We start from the raw sequence: 17,491 nt of genomic DNA on the forward strand, positions 1-17,491 counted from the left end.
TATTTAACAACAAGCTTCCAATGCTATTTGTAGGTTTAGAAAGAGGTAGTGTACAAGATAGGAAAGTACAACGCCATGTGCGGCAAGCCCCACTGTATCAGTCACTGTAGCATGATTGTCATCACTAAATCACGACAAGCCTATGTATCCGCTTAACATGAGAGCTCCAGCTATCAAGCCACATATCACCGCCTCACCTCCACCCCGCCATCGCTGACGCAGCTTAGATGTCCAACCACGCCGACACCGATAGCTTCCTGCCGATACAGGCTCATTTCGACATCACGAGCTTGCAACACACCAACACGACAATCTAACTGAAGAAAAAAGTTGCTCAACATGTCAATCATCCAGCAGCATACAAGCGCTACCCTGAGCGACGCTTGGCGCACCATCAACATTGACGCTCTGGAGGAGGATTCCAGCGTCAACTTCGACACCTCCACCCTCCACCCCCCACAGCCCGAGATCGACGAGGCGGAAGTGCGACAGCTTTCTGGACAGATCAGACAGCTACTGCGAGGAGGCGATGCTGAGGGAGCTTTGAGGGGAAGTCTGGAGACGCCCGTCTATAACGGAACGGATACTGCCAAGGTACGCCGATGTGATCTCGAGAACGACTGCTATTCGATTACATATGGGAAACGTGGAACTCACGAGATTGCGTTTATAGGATGCGCATTTGCACACCATTATTGAAGTTCTCCAATCGATCAAGGCGAGCGATATGTCACCCCTGCTGAAGAGCATCTACGGATCCGATGGAGGCCCCGAGTTGTTGGATGTGCTGATGAAGTACATGTAAGTTTTAGGACCCGGCACATTGGACAATTGATGGAATTATCTAACGATTCCATGCAGTTACAAGGGAATGGCCACAGCTCATCCCGGAGCAGCTTCGCGATCACCAAACAAGATTACACCCCAGTCGACAGGAGGCTTTAGCCAGATCGGAGGACGACCTGGTGGCGCGAACGAATCCGCAACCGCAGCTATGAGTGTGCTTCTGAGCTGGCACGAAAAGGTAGTTGAGGTCGCCGGTCTTGGATGCATCGGTCGAACAATGACGGACTGGCGCAGGGTTTAGAGGGTAGATGCGTGTACAGGAGCGGTCAAGAACACATAGAATCATGAGTACCGACATCCACAACCCATGGAGCAGCAAACCCCTTGCGAAGCTCCTAGCTCTGATGTCACATTATTTGCATTACGGAAACAAACAGCCTAGCCTATTTTTGTTCCAAAACATCCTTCAAGTTTATATCACCACTACCCCTGGGCAGAGGCTGCGGTTGGTTCTCGCCCTCTCGCCATCCGATCATGTAGAGAACTCTGAAAGTGGCAGGAATAGTTCCATCCGGATTACCGTGAAGTTCTTTGTAGATGGCATTAGCAGCGAGAAGAACATCTCGCTGAATCGGGCCCATCTCTCTTCCGATAATAGCGTTACCCTCTCCCATCGCCTGTAGATCCTGCATCAGAGTGAACATATCAGGATAGTCAACAATGATATCATCGATATCAACAGTCAACATCTTGAAGCCAGCTTTCTGAAGCAGACCGCCGAGATCTTTCACATCAGCCAAAGGAGAAACTCGAGGAGACATGCCGCCTCGTCTTTCTGATTCTGCTAGTTGTAGTGACGTTCTCAACTCGAAGAGCGTGTCACCTCCAAGCATGGCTCCGATGAAAGGTGCATCAGGCTTGAGAACGTTGTTGATTTGAGTGAGAATTCCAGGTAGGTCGTTGATCCAATGAAGACTTAATGAACTCATGACCAAGTCAAAAGAAGCAGGGTCAAAAGGAATTGTCTCTTCATCGTCCACTACTTTCCGAGTGATGTTGAGCTTTTTGTTAAACTCATGATCGGCATCTCGGTGCAAGAGCGAATAAGAAGAATCGGCAGCAACCAACTCGTCAATACGTGTGGACAATGGTGGTGACCGAGGCGCATTGGAATCAGGATCAGGATCAGGATTCTCGCGAACCAATGCTCGTGCGATATTGCAAGAGTTTGCCCCGAGATCTAACACTCGAGGGAAGTGTCGTTTTATATCCTGATCTGTAGTTAGGATCATGTATCCTATTCAAGTACGCATACTTACAAGAAGTCGCTCTGACAACCGAATGGCAACCTCATCTTTGAGATAATCGGTTTCACGGCTTTCCTCCGCATTCATGCCCGCACGCTCTTTCTGTAGCCATTTCGTGCGGCGATTGAAGACCTGGAAGCGAGGAGCTCCGGTAGCTTGAACAGCATAGAAGCGTTGATTTGCGATGGGACGGCAGATATTGGTTGGTCGTGACAAAGCTTGAAGACTGCAGCGCATGGCCAATGGCGAGATCCTACATGGCAACATTGCGTAAGAGACCCATTCAAGGCACTCTCAAGTTTGAGGAGAAAGATAAGATTTGGTTATGTATAATACGAAGTACCAAAAGTGTTGATGCAATATAGAAGTCATGATGGATTTGATAGACTCCATTGAAGCTCTCTCCTTCTCTCTACTGGCTGCTGCAGTATAGAGTGGATATACGCACGGACCATGTGTGAATTCGACATGCTAAACCGTTTTTGGTCATTACTGTAACCACCTGTAGGAGGCAGGAGACAGGAGGTTTCTTAGAGGCTACTGTAGAAGCCATATATTGGCGTCAGTGTCTATGGGTGACGAACCACACTTACATCTCACTCCTTCGTCCACCGAGTTTGCTGCTTTTTGACAGCTTTCATCTACTCGTTTCTTTGAGTACCTGCTGTCGCGTTCTATCCAACACTGAAGCGCCCTCAATACCCTCTCGTCAGTGGCAGCCCTTGTCAGTCCCCGACTCATCCGTTCCCTAGCCCACGGGCCTCTTCCGCAACTCCTAAGTTAACAATTAGGCCGCACAGAGCAGAGAACCACCCACCCACCACCCGCAACCGCATCTTTTGCTTAGCTCGCCCCTCCAACGAGCAATCTCCCATCACATCGACATACAATCGATGTCTGGCGCGTGAGCCGTCTGGACAATTTGAGTCAACTATGCGATCATTGCGATAGAGCGCGAACATATTCTGTTTTGGAGATCACTCGACATCATCCACCGTCTCTCCCGTACCTTTCGCCGAACGATTCATCCGAGTTTAATACCCCCGTCTTGTTCCCCATAATCAGGGGTCTTTAACAGCTGTCCGCACAACTGCTTCAACAATCAACCGCACGCCATGTCGAGCTCAGGATCCGGCTTTCTTGGCCGCTCGAGTAGCAGCAATGCGAATATGCGCGGTCTGGTTCAATTCATCGCTGATCTAAGAAATGCGAGAGCGCGCGAGCTCGAGGAGAAGCGAATCAATAAGGAGTTGGCCAATATTCGACAGAAGTTCAAGGACGGTAGCCTCAGCGGTTATCACAAGAAGAAATATGTTTGCAAGCTGTTATACATTTATATTCTGGGCTGGAATGTCGACTTCGGCCACCTAGAAGCCGTCAACTTGATCTCAGCCAACAAATATTCTGAGAAACAGATTGGATATCTGGCCATGACGCTGTTCCTTCACGAGAAGCATGAACTCTTGCATCTTGTCGTCAACAGTATTCGAAAAGATCTTCTCGACCACAATGAGCTTTTCAATTGCCTTGCCTTGCACGCAATTGCGAATGTAGGAAGTCGAGAAATGGGTGAAGCTCTTAATGGGGAGGTTCATAGGCTCCTGATTTCTCCGTATGCGCCAACACCCCCCTGTACTGCGAGATAAAGACTGACCGCTGTTCACCAGGACCTCCAAATCGTTCGTCAAGAAGAAGGCGGCTTTGACTCTTCTTCGACTGTACCGCAAGCACCCAGATATTGTGTCACCGCAATGGGCTGAGCGCATTATCCATCTAATGGATGACTCTGATCTGGGTGTCGCACTTTCAGTAACATCTCTTGTCATGACTTTGGCCCAAGACAACCTGGAACAATACAAGGGAGCGTATGCTAAAGCGGCAGCCCGTCTGAAGCGAATCCTTATTGATGGCGAGTATACAACGGACTATCTATATTACAAGGTCCCATGTCCTTGGCTACAGATCAAGTTGCTTCGACTTCTTCAATACTTCCCGCCTTCAGGTAAATCAGAACACTGCGATAAACACAAAAAATTAGCACTAACAATATCTACAGAGGACACCCATGTTCGAGACATGATCCGCCAATCCTTACAAAGAATCCTTAACCTGGCCATGGAGACTAACAAGAACGTCCAACAGAACAATGCCCAGAACGCCGTGCTCTTTGAAGCCATCAATCTGATCATTCACCTAGACACTGAGCATGGTCTGATGAAGCAAATTTCAACGCGACTGGGCAAGTTTATTCAAAGTCGAGAGACAAATGTCAGATACTTGGGTCTGGAGGCTATGACACATCTCGCTGCGCGTGCTGAAACACTTGATCCTATCAAGCAACATCAAGAGATAATTCTTGGCTCACTCAAGGACCGAGATATCAGTGTCCGTCGTAAAGGTTTGGACTTGCTCTACAGCATGTGCGACGCGACCAACGCCCAAGTGATTGTCGGTGAGCTCCTGCAGTATCTACAGAATGCCGACTTTGCTATCCGAGAAGAAATGGTCCTTAAGATCGCCATTCTTACGGAGAAGTATGCCACTGATGTGCAGTGGTATGTTGACATCTCTTTACGACTTATCGCCATGGCTGGAGATCATGTCAGTGATGAAGTCTGGCAGCGAGTTATCCAGATCGTGACAAATAACGAGGAACTGCAAGTTTATGCAGCCCAGAATGCGCTGCAGTATGTGAAGGGCGACCACTGTCACGAAACCCTTGTCAAAATTGGTGCCTATATTCTTGGAGAATTTGGCCATCTGGTAGCCGACCAACCTCGTTGCAGTCCTATTGAACAGTTTATGGCTCTCCAAGGCAAGCTGATGGCATGCTCCTCGAGCACCCGCGCGATGATTCTGTCATGTTTCGTCAAATATGTCAACCTATTTCCCGAAATCAAGCCCCAGCTCGTTCATGTGTTTGAATTCCACAGCCACAACCTGGACTCGGAGCTTCAGCAGAGAGCCTGCGAGTACTTAACACTTGTGAACATGCAAACGGATGACCTTCTACGAACAGTCTGCGACGAAATGCCGCCTTTCCCCGAAAGACAGTCTGCGCTTCTTTCCAGGTTGCACCAGAAACATGCCAACACAAGCGATCGAAGGACTTGGGTCGTGGGAGGAAAGGACGCCAATGCTGATGCCAGAGAACTTAGCATGGGAACCGGAGCACTTAAGAGGACTTTCAGTTCCAACATGCCACTGAATGGTAAATCGAACGGCCAGGCCGCGAATGCAGCTGGTACGAACGGCCACAGCAATGGCGTTGCCGATCTGGCTGGCCTCGACCTCAACGCACCCACACCATCCGAGCCAAAGATGCTCAAGGCCCCTAACCTGGCCAGCGCAGCTCATTTGTCACCAGGGTGGGAACAGGGGTTCAACAAACTGCTGGTTCGGTCGGATGGTGTGCTCTACGAGGACGGCCAGCTGCAGATTGGTGTTCGGTCCGAGTACCGTGGCCAAATGGCTTGCTTGATCACTTACTTCAAGAACAAGACACCGGCAACCATAAGTTCTTTTACAACAACCTTGGACTTGGACGAAAATGAGAAGAGTAACCTCACCTGGGATGTCAAAAACCTTCCCGACAGCACCATCGTACAGGGTGGACAGTCTCAGCAAGTTGTCATGTTCGAGGCAAAGAAGATATTTGAGAAGTGCCCTACTGTACGCATCAGCTACCTGGCTGGTGCCCTTCAAGCACTGACTCTGAAGCTTCCCGTGGCGATACACAAGTTTATGGACCCGGCAGAGCTTACTGCCGAGGACTTCTTCAAGAGGTGGAAGCAGATTGGTGGTGCACCCCGCGAGGCACAGGCCATCTTCGGAGTCAATGGCAAGGGTGATAGACAACTCACAGAGAGCTTCGTCACCAAGACGGTAGAAGGATTCAGATGGCGCGTGCTAGACATGGTGGATCCCAACCCAAAGAATGTCGTTGGTGCGAGTGTGCTTCACACATCCCAAGGAGGCAAATTTGGCTGTCTGATGAGACTGGAGCCAAACTATGGACAACAGGTAAGCCCCATCATGCCGCTACATTGCAATGATTGTTCTAACCATTCGCTAGATGATCCGATTGACCGTTCGTGCCACGGATGATTCTGTCCCTGCCGTGATGCTGAAGTACATGCAAGAGCGACTCGCTGCAGGTATCTCGACATCGGCGGAACGATTTGAGCCACCTTCACGAGAACAGATTTCAGACTCTTTCCGTAATGTGATGGTGACCTAGTGGGAGAGCACGATGTTTATGTTCTATATAATTCGCCGAAAGGAGTTGTCTTAATACCAAGAAAGAAGCATATGGGCGTTGGGGAACTAGCATGAAACCTGGAGGAAGCGCTCAATTGAAGCCATAGCTTTGTTGGCCGAGAAGTTGTCTGCGTTGTCGCTTCCTGCATAGTCCCTCTGAACAGCATCAAGGCGACCAACCCGCTGGAAGTGATTTGATTTGGGAGGATGTAGTTGTCATATACCATGATCTATTGTTGTAAATTGAATGAACCATTACGCGAGCCATAATGAACCAGGCATGTGATTTGGCAAAGTACAATTCAGGAGAATGGGCATACCTCCTTACTCGATTTTTTCTTTACAATGACGGTCAATATATTCTTTTTGTTTATGCTATTTGGCTATGCTATTCTGTCAACTTGGCATCAGCCTTAGCAGGCCGTTGTCCAAAGATCGTGCTCCCAACACGAACTTCACTGCTTCCCAAGTGCACGGCACCTTCAAAATCCTCACTCATCCCCATGCTCAACTCCAGACTTTCTGGATCCAGACCAAGCTCCTTAGCCACTAGATCTCGCTGCTCCTTAAGAGATACAAAGTCCTCGTTGTCATTTTCAGGGGTGGTGGCCTTGCTGCGAGCAATTGCGCCGATGGTCATGAGGCCAAGCAGACGTAGATTGGGACATGTTTCGATGATTTCGCGGCACAGAGCGACGGTATCTTCACCGGGAGCACAGCCAGACTTGTTCTCCTCACCAGATGTGTTGACCTGAACGTGAACACCGATTTTGGGAACATCGGGCTCCGAGGAGAGGAGGTTGGCTCGAGTAGTGTTGAGGAGTTGAGCCTTTTTGGAGGTATCTATACTTGAGACGCAGAAGAGATTGGGGATCTTTCCAATAGATTTACAGTGATCTAGAGAGATGTGTTAGTTGATGATTAACTGGGATAGTGTGAGTCAGTTACTCGACTGGAGACCACCGATAAAGTGCCATTGGACGGTCTTTGGAAGAAGAGCGGCTTTTTGAGTGAGCTCTTGGGCATAATTCTCGCCGAAGTGAGTATGGGAAGTAGGACCCTGATGAAGGGCCAGGATATCATTCGCAGGCTTGAGCTTCGATACAGCTACAAGTCGGACCTGATAACATTTGTGTAAGCCAGTGTATTGTCGAGTGTGAATGTGAGTGTCATGCATGCATACATTTCGACCATTTGCTACAGCAGCAAGACGCTCTTTGACAGAGTTGAGTTGACAGGCAAGAGCCTGCGCCCTAGATGGATCAATTTTCATTTCTTGCTGAGATTCACTCATTCTCCTTTTTGTATAAGATTATGCGAGTTTGTCGCCAAGCAAGTGATGATGGTTGTAAGTGGAGGGTGTGTAGTTTTGGTTAGTCGGGTTATCATCGGTTAGGTCATGCGTTCATCGCTACAATGTGGCCAGCACAGCTCATCAGGGACGAAACTACCTGTACTATACCCCTTGAGTCTTCTAAGCCAACACTTCAACAATACATTTTATTCCCACCAGAGGAGTTGAACACTTTTGAGAAACTCAGAGATACATGAAGAATGGCTTCCGATTTGAAAAATGGTCGTCGGCGGGCAGCTAGCAACGCCGCAACCAGACCCGGGCACATAAGGCGAAAGTCCAGGGCAGTTATCCAGCCAAAGTCATCATATACATCGGACGAATTCCTTCAAGACTTTCTAGACCCAACTTTTGATCCCGCAACTTTCCTCAATTCGGCCTTGCCTCCACTGCAGCAGCGCTCTGTACCTGGTCGGACGGGATCGGATATCGCACCCCTTGCTGAGCTGTCTACTCAGGCCCAGACTCTGATCTCACAGCTTAATGCCCAGACTTCACGGTTGTCCACCACTCTCACACATCTCACTGATGATATCTTGAGAAGTGGAAGCCGCTTGGCTTACGAGGTAGAGTTACTACGGGGCGAGACACTGGGTCTGCAAGAGACGATGAATGAGACACTTCAAGACGACATCAAGAAGTTTGTTCCTGAAGGATTACAAGAAGCTATTGAGGCTAAGAACGTGGCTGCGGCTGCGGCCAAGGAAGACAAGAGCGCGGCACCCTCAACAACGGCCGCTGCCACTGCCAGCGACGCAGCAAATCCGGATGATCCCGAGTTTATCAAACAGTTGCAAACGCTGACCCTAGTGCGATCACGGTTGGATTCGGTCATCAAGACATTTGGAGATGCCATGGAATTTGTCTTCCCGCCTTCAGAAATCTCAGTTAGTTCCGGCTTTCTGTCAGTATCAGCGCCGGAACCCGGTTCAGCACAGCAGAGCTCTGAGGAGAAGGGCAAGGAAGTGCTCCAGAACATCCGAAATGAGATATCGGATTTCTTGAATAAATCAGAGGACCCAGTCCAAGGCATTGAAAAGGCGGCGCAGAGGATCGAGCAACTCAAGGAGCTTTCGCTAGTGTGGAAGGACACAGCAGAAGAAAAGGGTAGAAACAAGTTCATAGAAGGTCTCGCCAAGATGGTAGAGGATAAACATCGGGACTTGATGAAGGAAATGGAGCAGCAGGCGATCAAGGAGAAGGGTAAAGTCGAATCACGATCACGGAAAGGAAGCGTCACGAGAGATGCAGCAGTGGTGGAAGATACCAAATCGCCGGGTGGTTTTGGTCTAATTAGCCAATTGCACAAGCTTAGAGGAGGTCTTTGAAAAGATTACCACATACGGTAGAATAGACATTAAAAATCAATTAAAAACCATCTTTTCCATTGAGCGTATTGTTGAACACTGAATAGAATGAACAAGCTCCACTCAAGCTTCAACCGTGTAAGTACAGTGCCAAGCACCGTTTGTTTGATTGCTCAGCCAATCACTCCACTTACAGCATAACAAGATCAGTCTGGGGCACTATTTCCGTTTCTGGTAGGCGGTAAACGCAACTAAACAGGCGCCGCAGCGAGGTCATGCCTCTCTCTGCCTCTCGCTCTCTACGTTTGAGCCGAGACAATAGAATCACTCAATTCTAATACTTCCTTGCTTTAGATTGTATGGCACCGGCACTAGCAATTCTCTGTCTGCCTGCGCTATTATTGTCTCGAATCAATACAAATCTATTGTGCAGTAGATTCTTTTAGCGTTTGCCTTGTCTATTGCCTATTTGCCTTTCCTTGTTAGCTCTTTTCTTCAGCTTGCACTCTTTGCTTCCTCCACCCTTATATCTTTTCTACACATAACCACGGGAGATTACGACTCTCCCTCTCCTCAACTTTTGTTCTTCTCTCAGCCACACAGAAACAATATCGGCACTTCAAAAGATCACTTATACATACTCAGCAACCCTTCGCAATGGCCGCCAACGACCCAGCGGCCCCTGCTAACATGGGCGGACGATCCGACCGACGTTCTCCCCCTCCTGCTTCTCACTCCAAGCGAGATCGCAAGAGGCAAGCTCTTATGGAACGACTTTCCAGCATGACCGATAAGTTCCACAGGGAGCGGGATATGACATACCGCGACCAGCTGCAAAAGATCCAATTCGACATCAATCTTGTCCAGCGCTTCGATCCCTACGATCCCAAGATTCTCAATGTGATCGGCGAGCTCCAGCAAGAACATACCAATACTCAAGGCCCTCCGGTCAACGCCGAGGATGCCAGAAGTCTGCTAGACATGGCCGGCATTCGGTTTTCTGATTTTATCGCCGAGGTTGAAGATCTCGTAGAAATTCGTGACTTTCAACTGACACAGTCCAAGGTGAGAGGGTGTTGCACGCCACGCAGTCATGTTTTTTTTTTCACTAACCACTTACGCCAACAGAACGAGTACGAGCGACGGCTTCGAGAGTACGAAAACACTTTTGCTTACAAGGTCGAAACCGCGAGGCGCGAGCACAAGGCGCTTACGAGTACTCTCCGCGATCGGTTGATCAACACCCTTACCCACAAGAAGAATCGACTTAACCGCGAGAAAGAAGTGTTGGAGATCAACGACTCCAATGCCTTGCTACTCAACCCGAACCAGTTCAGTTTGACCAACCCTGCGAGTCCCGGCGGTCCCCATGGCAAGCGAGCCACACGTCTGCGCAAGGACGCCGACGATTTGCAGATGTACTCGGACAACAAGAAGCGAAAACGAAACGCCAACGACGACGACGGCTCGCCTGTTCCAACTCGGCGTGCCCTTGACAACCACAACACCACTCCTCTTTGGCAGTCTGAGAAGGCTCGCGCTGCTGCCAAGCAGAACGGTCCTGTCTACAGTATTGACAAGCTGTTTACCGATAAGGAGCTGTCGCTTAACTACAACACAGCTGCTCTCGCTGCGCATCAATACATTCTTCGCAACCGCGTTAACGGCAGCGGTGGGTCACCGGAGGACAGTGACTCTGGCCAAGGTGATGCCAACGGCGACCAGGACGTTGATTCTCTGCCCTCCGCTCCTGCAATGGAGCGCTCTGTCTCTCATGCCACTCGTAGCAACCGTGGCGGCGGTACCCATAACTTCCTCGACAGTAACATTCTCGGTGTTGAAGGCGTCGCCAACTTTGAAGTCAACAACCTGGACATTTTGCACTCTCAGGAGCCACCCAAGATGCCTCCCCCCGTACCTCAGCAGTACCTCAAGCCTTACCCTCGTACCGCCGATCAGAACTTTCCTGTTCCCCTGTCCAATGACGACATTGCCTCTGATCTGTCAGTCATGGGCTACTTCAAGCAGTACGACGCTGCACACAAGCCTGGAGCTCATCTAGACAACCCAGCTGGAATGCGTAAGGTCCTTGCAGCTGTGGCGGTGCCTTACCAGAACTCCCAGTATGTGGCTTTCACCAGCGCTCCTCGAGAAGACCCAGAGCAAGTCCGCGATTCCCTTGGCCTGCCTGCCATCAGCAGCCTGCGAGACCAGCCCAGCCCCGCGAACGCTGCTGCTGCCCCTTCGGTGGCTGCCCTGTCAAGTGCTGCGGTGCCCATGAGTCGCCAGAGTAGTGCCGGCGGTGTTGCCATGAGTCGTCAGGGAAGCAGCAGCACCCGTGGCAAGGGACGCAAGTAATAGTCATTTGCGAAAGGAGGATAAATGACGTCTTTTTATACTATTGCAAGCGCGGCGCACAGGCGTAGCATCATCGTTTGGCATACGACGGCATCTGACTTTACGAAGTTCAGAAAGCTGCATCTATGGGCGATGTTCTATTTGTTTTACTCTGATTTGAAAAGAGAGATTGGTATTCAGGGTTTATCGGCAAAATGAGCTGAAGCATCAGGGAATCATGTTTACTTTTACGGTTTTACAGTGGCATCAGGCGAAAAGACTTGATGGATAGAAATAGAATACCTTGCTTATTATTTCCTTATATGAGTATGAAATTGCACCAATCTGTAGCGATTCTCAAGTGAACGAATTATGTCATCGCAAAAGACCCTGTCCGCCAAGTTCTAGCTTGTCCCTTCTTCAACAAGAACGAGTTCAAGGACCGAAGACCAGTGTGCGGACCTCAATGCTCTCACGACCCTCTGCCTCGGGGCGAGTCCTTGGGTCCTCAAAGGCAGTATGCGGTACGCGGCCCTTGATCTTGGAGCCAGGCTTAAGTGACTCGCTGTCAAAGCATTCCAGCACCAACCGCTCGCTGCCCTTCATGCCACTGAGGTAGTGCCATTTCTGCTCTGGATTATGACGAATGGCCGCAGTCCAGCCGCGGTAACCATCTGGATAACGATGCTCAACGGGTACAACATCGTCATCCTCTACAGAAGCGGAGGACGCAACGGCCAGAGGGAAAGACTCGAGGGGTTTCTTGGTAAGAGGTCGCCAAACATTGACAAGACGGTAACGATGCTTGAGAAGCTCATCTGCCTCTTCCGGGAAATATCTGCGAACTCGTTGAGCCACAGCTGCGGCAGTTTGATCAATATGCACGCGAGTCACGGGCCCCCGAGCAGCATTGGATGTCTGTCGACGGATAGTGTGGTCAAAGAAGAAGACGCGGTTCGAGCCAGGGACCGTGTTGAGAAGTAGCTGTTCTACCTCTGGGTAGTAGTTTACCTTGATGGAGTCGTCGTCGACAAAGTCGGTTTCACTCGAGGGTGGAACATCCTGGATGATTTGGAAGGCGTCGTGGTCTAAGTTATATTCTAATTCATGGCCGCGGATATCATGGATGGTGGTTGGTTGAGGGTTGTCTGTGAAGTTGCGCTGTGGTTGACCTTCGGGGGGAGTGTCAACGAAGTTGAAGGGAACTGACTTGTCCGTGGGAGGATTGAAGAAGTTGAGGGTTGCTGTGACATCGCCACGGGGAATGGTTGATGAGATAGCCATTGTGAGGTCAATATTCTGATAGGTAAATATATGAACAATGCACTTGTTGTAAGTGTTTAAATATTGATGTTATTCAAGATTAGATGCTTTGTTAAATGAGATTCTCTCTGAAGAAACTCGCTCCTTACACAGCTCTTTATACTTTCATCTGCACTCGCAAATGCCACCATCATAAGAGATGGATTTCAAATCACAAAGTGATGCAATTGACCATCCTGTACCAAATTTGGATGTCAAGTCGTAGAGGTTTGAGCACGCCATTGTGAAGCTGCATAACCGTTGGCTACTCGTCAATTGGGAGGGCGTGGCGTACGTTATAATGTAGCGTTCGATTACTAAAGAGGCTTGATTACTGTACAGACAGACAGGGCGTTCTTTTAGATGGAAGTCTTGTAAGTGAGTAGTCTATATTATAGCCTCTTTGACCAATGAAAATGGCAAAATGAGTCTGTCGGGAATTATGCGGATTTTATAAAAGCCAAGCTCGAGATGGATATCGCGCGGTTGAAGAAACCATTAACTACTAAGAGAGACTGTTGTGTTGAATCAATCATGACAGTGATGATTTATTATACGCACGGCTGTCATACGATAAATAATAATATTGATCTACAGTGCAAGTGCCAGAATAATAAGCAGAGACTCTCCTTCCATCATCCTGGACCAATTGCTAAATTTAGCCCCCTTTTGCTCCATCGCTTGGTGGCCTAATTTCTTTCCTGTCATCGCGTCCATCTTGAGGGGAAGCTTGACTGGGCTTGTTTTACATCTACCGAGTCTCAGTAATTATCGTCTATGAGTCCTCGTTTGTTGTTGTTTCCAATGTCACTCTAAGCTGCTCCCCCCTGTTTTATCGTTGCTTCTATTGGAGGATCATCAATCATTCATGTCTCATCTTTTGCTCTGTTTCTACTTCTGTTTCTGTTTACCCCCAATTCTCACATGAGACGGAACGGACAAACCAACTATGTGAAAAGACTTTTGTTCTCTATCCAATCTTGAGAGATGAACTTGCAATGCCGTCACCTGTCATTATCAACTCTCGGCCTCCCCCGGCTCAGCCTCCACCGCAGTCCGGCGTATCGGGGGCCGGATCGGGATCCGCTGCGCCTCCGTCCTCGGACCAAAGCTTTACCGCCGTACGCCCGGGACTTCCAGACCGGCGCGTCTCGGAGCACTCGGTCGAGAATGCTTACGTTGATTTCATTCTATTTTGCAATCCAGCAGTTCCTCTCTCCACGGACACGACCTGCTTACGAGAGGCCTTCCGCAACCCGCCTCGTAGCGGCGGCAAGTCCTTCAGCACGTTTGCCATCTACGAGCTGGTCCGCAAGTTCTACAACGGCGATATACGCACGTGGACAGAGCTGACGACAAAGCTCGGAGTTGAGCCTCCAGACCCCAACAAGGAGGAGAGCGCACAAAAGGTGGCACAGTATGGGGTCAGGTTGAAGGTATGTGATATGTTTGGTCACTCTCCCAAAGTATACCCACTAATAGGGCTGAGTTAGAAATGGATGAATTCCATGCACGTCAAGGCCTTTTTCGAGTATCTCATGGACATATCCAATGATTACTGGAAAAGGATACCCACAGACAGAAATCCTACCAGCCAGCCCATACGGGATGGCGTGGCCCTCGAGGATGACATGGCCCTGAGGGCACTATTCCCACATATCCGGCCCAAGAGAGGTCGAAAGCGTCCAGTAGACGATGACACAGCCACTTCTCTGTCTCCTGCGCCAACTCAGGCTCAAATCCAGGCCCATGGCCATAGCCATGGGTCTCACCTCGCCCCGTCGTCAGCTGTTGACGGAGTAAGCGGTCCCATGTCAGCAGATCCATCGAGATTAACTGGTGCACCCTGGACACCAAGTGACATTCAGCAAACTCCGCTCATCCGATGGCCACAGTCTGCCATTACACCAACGTCACGGAACTCTTTCTGGGATGATGCCCTTGAACCGCAGTCTGCTGTGACGCCGTCCAGGCCAAAACTCGCTACCCAGCGTAGAGGTCCCAAGAATGTCTCTTCGGCTTGGCGACCTGGAGTTGCCAACGGCAGTGTCAAACCAAGAGGAAGACCGCCAATGAACAGAACTCCTGTGGATGTATCTCTGCCACCCTTTTCAGTTGAAACTACCACTGCTACTACAGATGAAGCCGAGTCTGAACCTGCCGCCCCCATCTACACTCCGCCAGTCTCAGTGGCTCCTAAAACAGATGAGGGACCGCCTGGAGGTCCCGTCTCGATCCCTTCGATTACATCACAGCCGCATCCTATTCCACCACGGCCTAGCCGGCCAAGTATATCTTTGACAGTTCCCGACCGGCCTTCTGGCAGTGTGAGACTTGCAACTCCTCCTCCGCCAGTCGTCGTCATCAACGGACAACCCAGTGAGGCTCAACGTTATCCGCACCCAGCATACAGCGGTATCCCACCGTCACACTTCTCAAAAGCTACGCAAGAAGCCGCCGCGACGAGTCGACAGCGGGCTCAGAACGAAGAAGAAATGACACATCCCAAAGACGTCCCTCGGTTCTACTTTGAGAGACTCGAGGATCGGACGAACGTGGACGAAGTCATTGCATACATGATGCGCGGGTGCTTCGCAGCAATCTGGCTAGATGCTGAAGACAAACCGGCTCATGTTTGTACAACCCACGAAGCCATGACCATCACCAACTGCATTCTCGAAGAGATGTACAAAACCGCTATATCACCACAAGCCTTTCTGATCAACCTGGCAGCCGTAACAGGAGGCGGGTACCTTCTGTCCGGGAAGAGCAAGATCAAGCGCCTGGGCGTAAATGACGGCGCAATGAAGTATAGCTGCGAATGGGAGTACGGCTTCGGGCATTTCAGGGGCACGTATCATATGGAGCAGATCGTGCCGCTGGAGCTGCTCGAGGAGCAAGATGCGAGTCTAGAGCCTACATCTGAAGAATCAGGAACAAAGCTCTCGACGGATGAGTGGCAGGCAAAGTACGAGAATTTGCTCATGGCAATGGGTGAGAAGGATAAGAAGTTTATGGACCTGAGGACCAAGGTGACAGATCTTTTGAAGCAGCCACCAAAGTAATGATACCCTTTCTGTGGTTTGACGTATTGATTTGGAGAAGCATCATGATCGCGTCGTGTAAGTTTCTTTCTGGCTCAAGTATTTATAAGGCGTCCTGTTTCATCTTGGTTTTAGTATTGAGTCGCATGTGATTATTTGGATGGCTGCACATATTGAAGATTGGATTCTTGTGGCATTGTTTTTTTTTTTGGCCATTTACCTGGTTTTAAATAGCGGTGAAAGAGTTGTGTAATCGATGCGATCTCATAGTATGTCCTCTTTTGATACAGTATATGTAAGCCGTCGCCAGCAAATGCGATATTCGGATCACGCGGAGGCTGACAGAAACAGCATCACCATCCTAATCGAGATGCGGCACGCAAAGCGATCAACGGCGACTCCGAGAAGTAGGTGTAAGCATTTTATAGTATATGTATGACTCGTGTTATGGCTTGAATAGTCGTGATTTGTGCATTCATCATTTGTCAGCCCATCTGTATGGGTGTAAGTCGAGGTTGATGCTGGAACTTTGCGATTGGACAAATGTATGAGCGGAGGGATCCCAATAAAAAAACATGGGGGAATCTGGAGAACGCCACAGATTGAGTGAACCGATAAGCTGAAAAATCTGGAGTACTGCAAGTCAAGGCAAGGGTCTTGTTTGTGAGAGATAACCGTGGTATTGGGGGGCTAAGCTGGTCTTTTTATGGTGGAGATGAAGCTACCCTAAAACGTCCAGTCACGAAGCAGAGAATTCTGCTGCCTTGAGCTGAGGCGACGCCAAGCAGCCCGAGAAAGCAGCCATTTATCGTAATTCAAATCCGGGGTTGAGTTTGAGTTTCAACGGTGAAGAAGTGAAAGAATGCCAACGTTGTGGCTGTTAGATTGTATCCACGTGTAATGATTGTATTCGGTTTAATTTAAAGAACGGAAGAATGCAACGGTGATCCACGTTGTATCAAAACAACCAAGGAATATTTCCGCAACTTTCCTTGTCTACCTTGCATAAAGGATTCGGAATGCAGAATAGAAGTGGCCGGGCGATTCAAGTATGTAGATCACCAATAGCTACAGCCACGTCACACGTATCAACGAGAGCCTCTGGTGTCTTTTTGTCTGATCTGGTCACGAGACTAAGACGGGATCGTGTAGTTCCGTGTTGGTTAAAGTGTCATGCCACTAGTCTAACCGTGGATTGTTTCTCGGAACGGGCCATGATATTCATGAGGGTCATATAAAGGAACAGGTTGGGTTACAGAGGAACAGCGTAGAGGGTACCTGTATGCCTGACAGTTTGTGACAACCGATGCGAGACATGGGACCCTTGTTGGAATGATGTATTCTTTTGGGAAAGATGAAATATCTTGTGTGTTATTTTCCTAGTGTTGGAGAGTCGAGGCTCAAACAAAGTCAACAAGTGGACTGACCGGCTGTACCTTGCTTGAGTCTGGGGCTGACCTGAACTGAACTGGCATCCATCAGATTGCGGAGATGCACGATAGATCGATCCTGGGTCGATAACCTGGGGTAGTGGATGGATTACCTACCACAAGAGAAAGAGGACAGAGAACATTACATGTTGTTTTGTATGATATGAACAGTGACTAAGGGCATTGATAACACATATTCCTAATTCCAATAAGAATAGACAACATCAATTATGCTAGTTAATTGTTACTCGTCAGGTTGAGCCAAGTCTTGTTGGTACACATGTAAAGTTGTTAATCCTTGACTAGAGGTACCTACCTACCTTAGTACCCAGACCCTGGTCTTTTCTTCCCCATCTTCAAGCAC

General features: G+C 49.2%; 8 protein-coding genes across 8 annotated transcripts; 5 read left to right on the top strand and 3 right to left on the bottom strand.

Moving 5' to 3' along the window:
• Positions 1-339: 339 nt before the first annotated feature.
• FSST1_003649 (actin-related protein 2/3 complex subunit 5) lies at positions 340-1,087 on the top strand (the record flags this gene model as incomplete). Its single annotated transcript, XM_083229747.1, has 3 exons — positions 340-594; positions 674-801; positions 862-1,087. The coding sequence occupies 3 exons, from the start codon at positions 340-342 to the stop codon at positions 1,085-1,087; spliced, it is 609 nt and encodes a 202-aa protein (XP_083087079.1).
• Positions 1,088-1,229: 142 nt separating this feature from the next.
• FSST1_003650 (S-adenosyl-L-methionine-dependent methyltransferase) lies at positions 1,230-2,360 on the bottom strand (the record flags this gene model as incomplete). The annotated part of the gene is made up of 2 exons (XM_083229749.1): positions 1,230-2,057; positions 2,106-2,360. 2 exons carry the CDS (start codon positions 2,358-2,360, stop codon positions 1,230-1,232), a joined length of 1,083 nt encoding a protein of 360 aa, XP_083087080.1.
• An 848-nt stretch (positions 2,361-3,208) lies between these two features.
• Positions 3,209-6,333, top strand: FSST1_003651 (adaptin N terminal region-domain-containing protein; the record flags this gene model as incomplete). Its single annotated transcript, XM_083229750.1, has 4 exons — positions 3,209-3,705; positions 3,761-4,095; positions 4,150-6,116; positions 6,169-6,333. 4 exons carry the CDS (start codon positions 3,209-3,211, stop codon positions 6,331-6,333), a joined length of 2,964 nt encoding a protein of 987 aa, XP_083087081.1.
• A 408-nt stretch (positions 6,334-6,741) lies between these two features.
• FSST1_003652 (pyridoxal phosphate homeostasis protein) lies at positions 6,742-7,647 on the bottom strand (the record flags this gene model as incomplete). Its single annotated transcript, XM_083229751.1, has 3 exons — positions 6,742-7,250; positions 7,302-7,473; positions 7,537-7,647. The coding sequence occupies 3 exons, from the start codon at positions 7,645-7,647 to the stop codon at positions 6,742-6,744; spliced, it is 792 nt and encodes a 263-aa protein (XP_083087082.1).
• A 260-nt stretch (positions 7,648-7,907) lies between these two features.
• FSST1_003653 (uncharacterized protein) lies at positions 7,908-9,035 on the top strand (the record flags this gene model as incomplete). The annotated part of the gene is made up of 1 exon (XM_083229752.1): positions 7,908-9,035. One exon carries the CDS (start codon positions 7,908-7,910, stop codon positions 9,033-9,035), a length of 1,128 nt encoding a protein of 375 aa, XP_083087083.1.
• A 636-nt stretch (positions 9,036-9,671) lies between these two features.
• FSST1_003654 (Sds3-like-domain-containing protein) lies at positions 9,672-11,372 on the top strand (the record flags this gene model as incomplete). Its single annotated transcript, XM_083229753.1, has 2 exons — positions 9,672-10,079; positions 10,143-11,372. The coding sequence occupies 2 exons, from the start codon at positions 9,672-9,674 to the stop codon at positions 11,370-11,372; spliced, it is 1,638 nt and encodes a 545-aa protein (XP_083087084.1).
• A 414-nt stretch (positions 11,373-11,786) lies between these two features.
• On the bottom strand, positions 11,787-12,635 carry FSST1_003655 (uncharacterized protein; the record flags this gene model as incomplete). The annotated part of the gene is made up of 1 exon (XM_083229754.1): positions 11,787-12,635. One exon carries the CDS (start codon positions 12,633-12,635, stop codon positions 11,787-11,789), a length of 849 nt encoding a protein of 282 aa, XP_083087085.1.
• A 1,016-nt stretch (positions 12,636-13,651) lies between these two features.
• On the top strand, positions 13,652-15,718 carry FSST1_003656 (ARS binding protein 2-domain-containing protein; the record flags this gene model as incomplete). The annotated part of the gene is made up of 2 exons (XM_083229755.1): positions 13,652-14,089; positions 14,147-15,718. 2 exons carry the CDS (start codon positions 13,652-13,654, stop codon positions 15,716-15,718), a joined length of 2,010 nt encoding a protein of 669 aa, XP_083087086.1.
• Between the last annotated feature and the right edge of the window lie 1,773 nt (positions 15,719-17,491).

This window comes from Fusarium sambucinum, chromosome I (genome assembly GCF_050947815.1).
Source record: "Fusarium sambucinum isolate potato_lamoka chromosome I, whole genome shotgun sequence".
Classification (NCBI taxonomy): domain Eukaryota; kingdom Fungi; phylum Ascomycota; class Sordariomycetes; order Hypocreales; family Nectriaceae; genus Fusarium; species Fusarium sambucinum.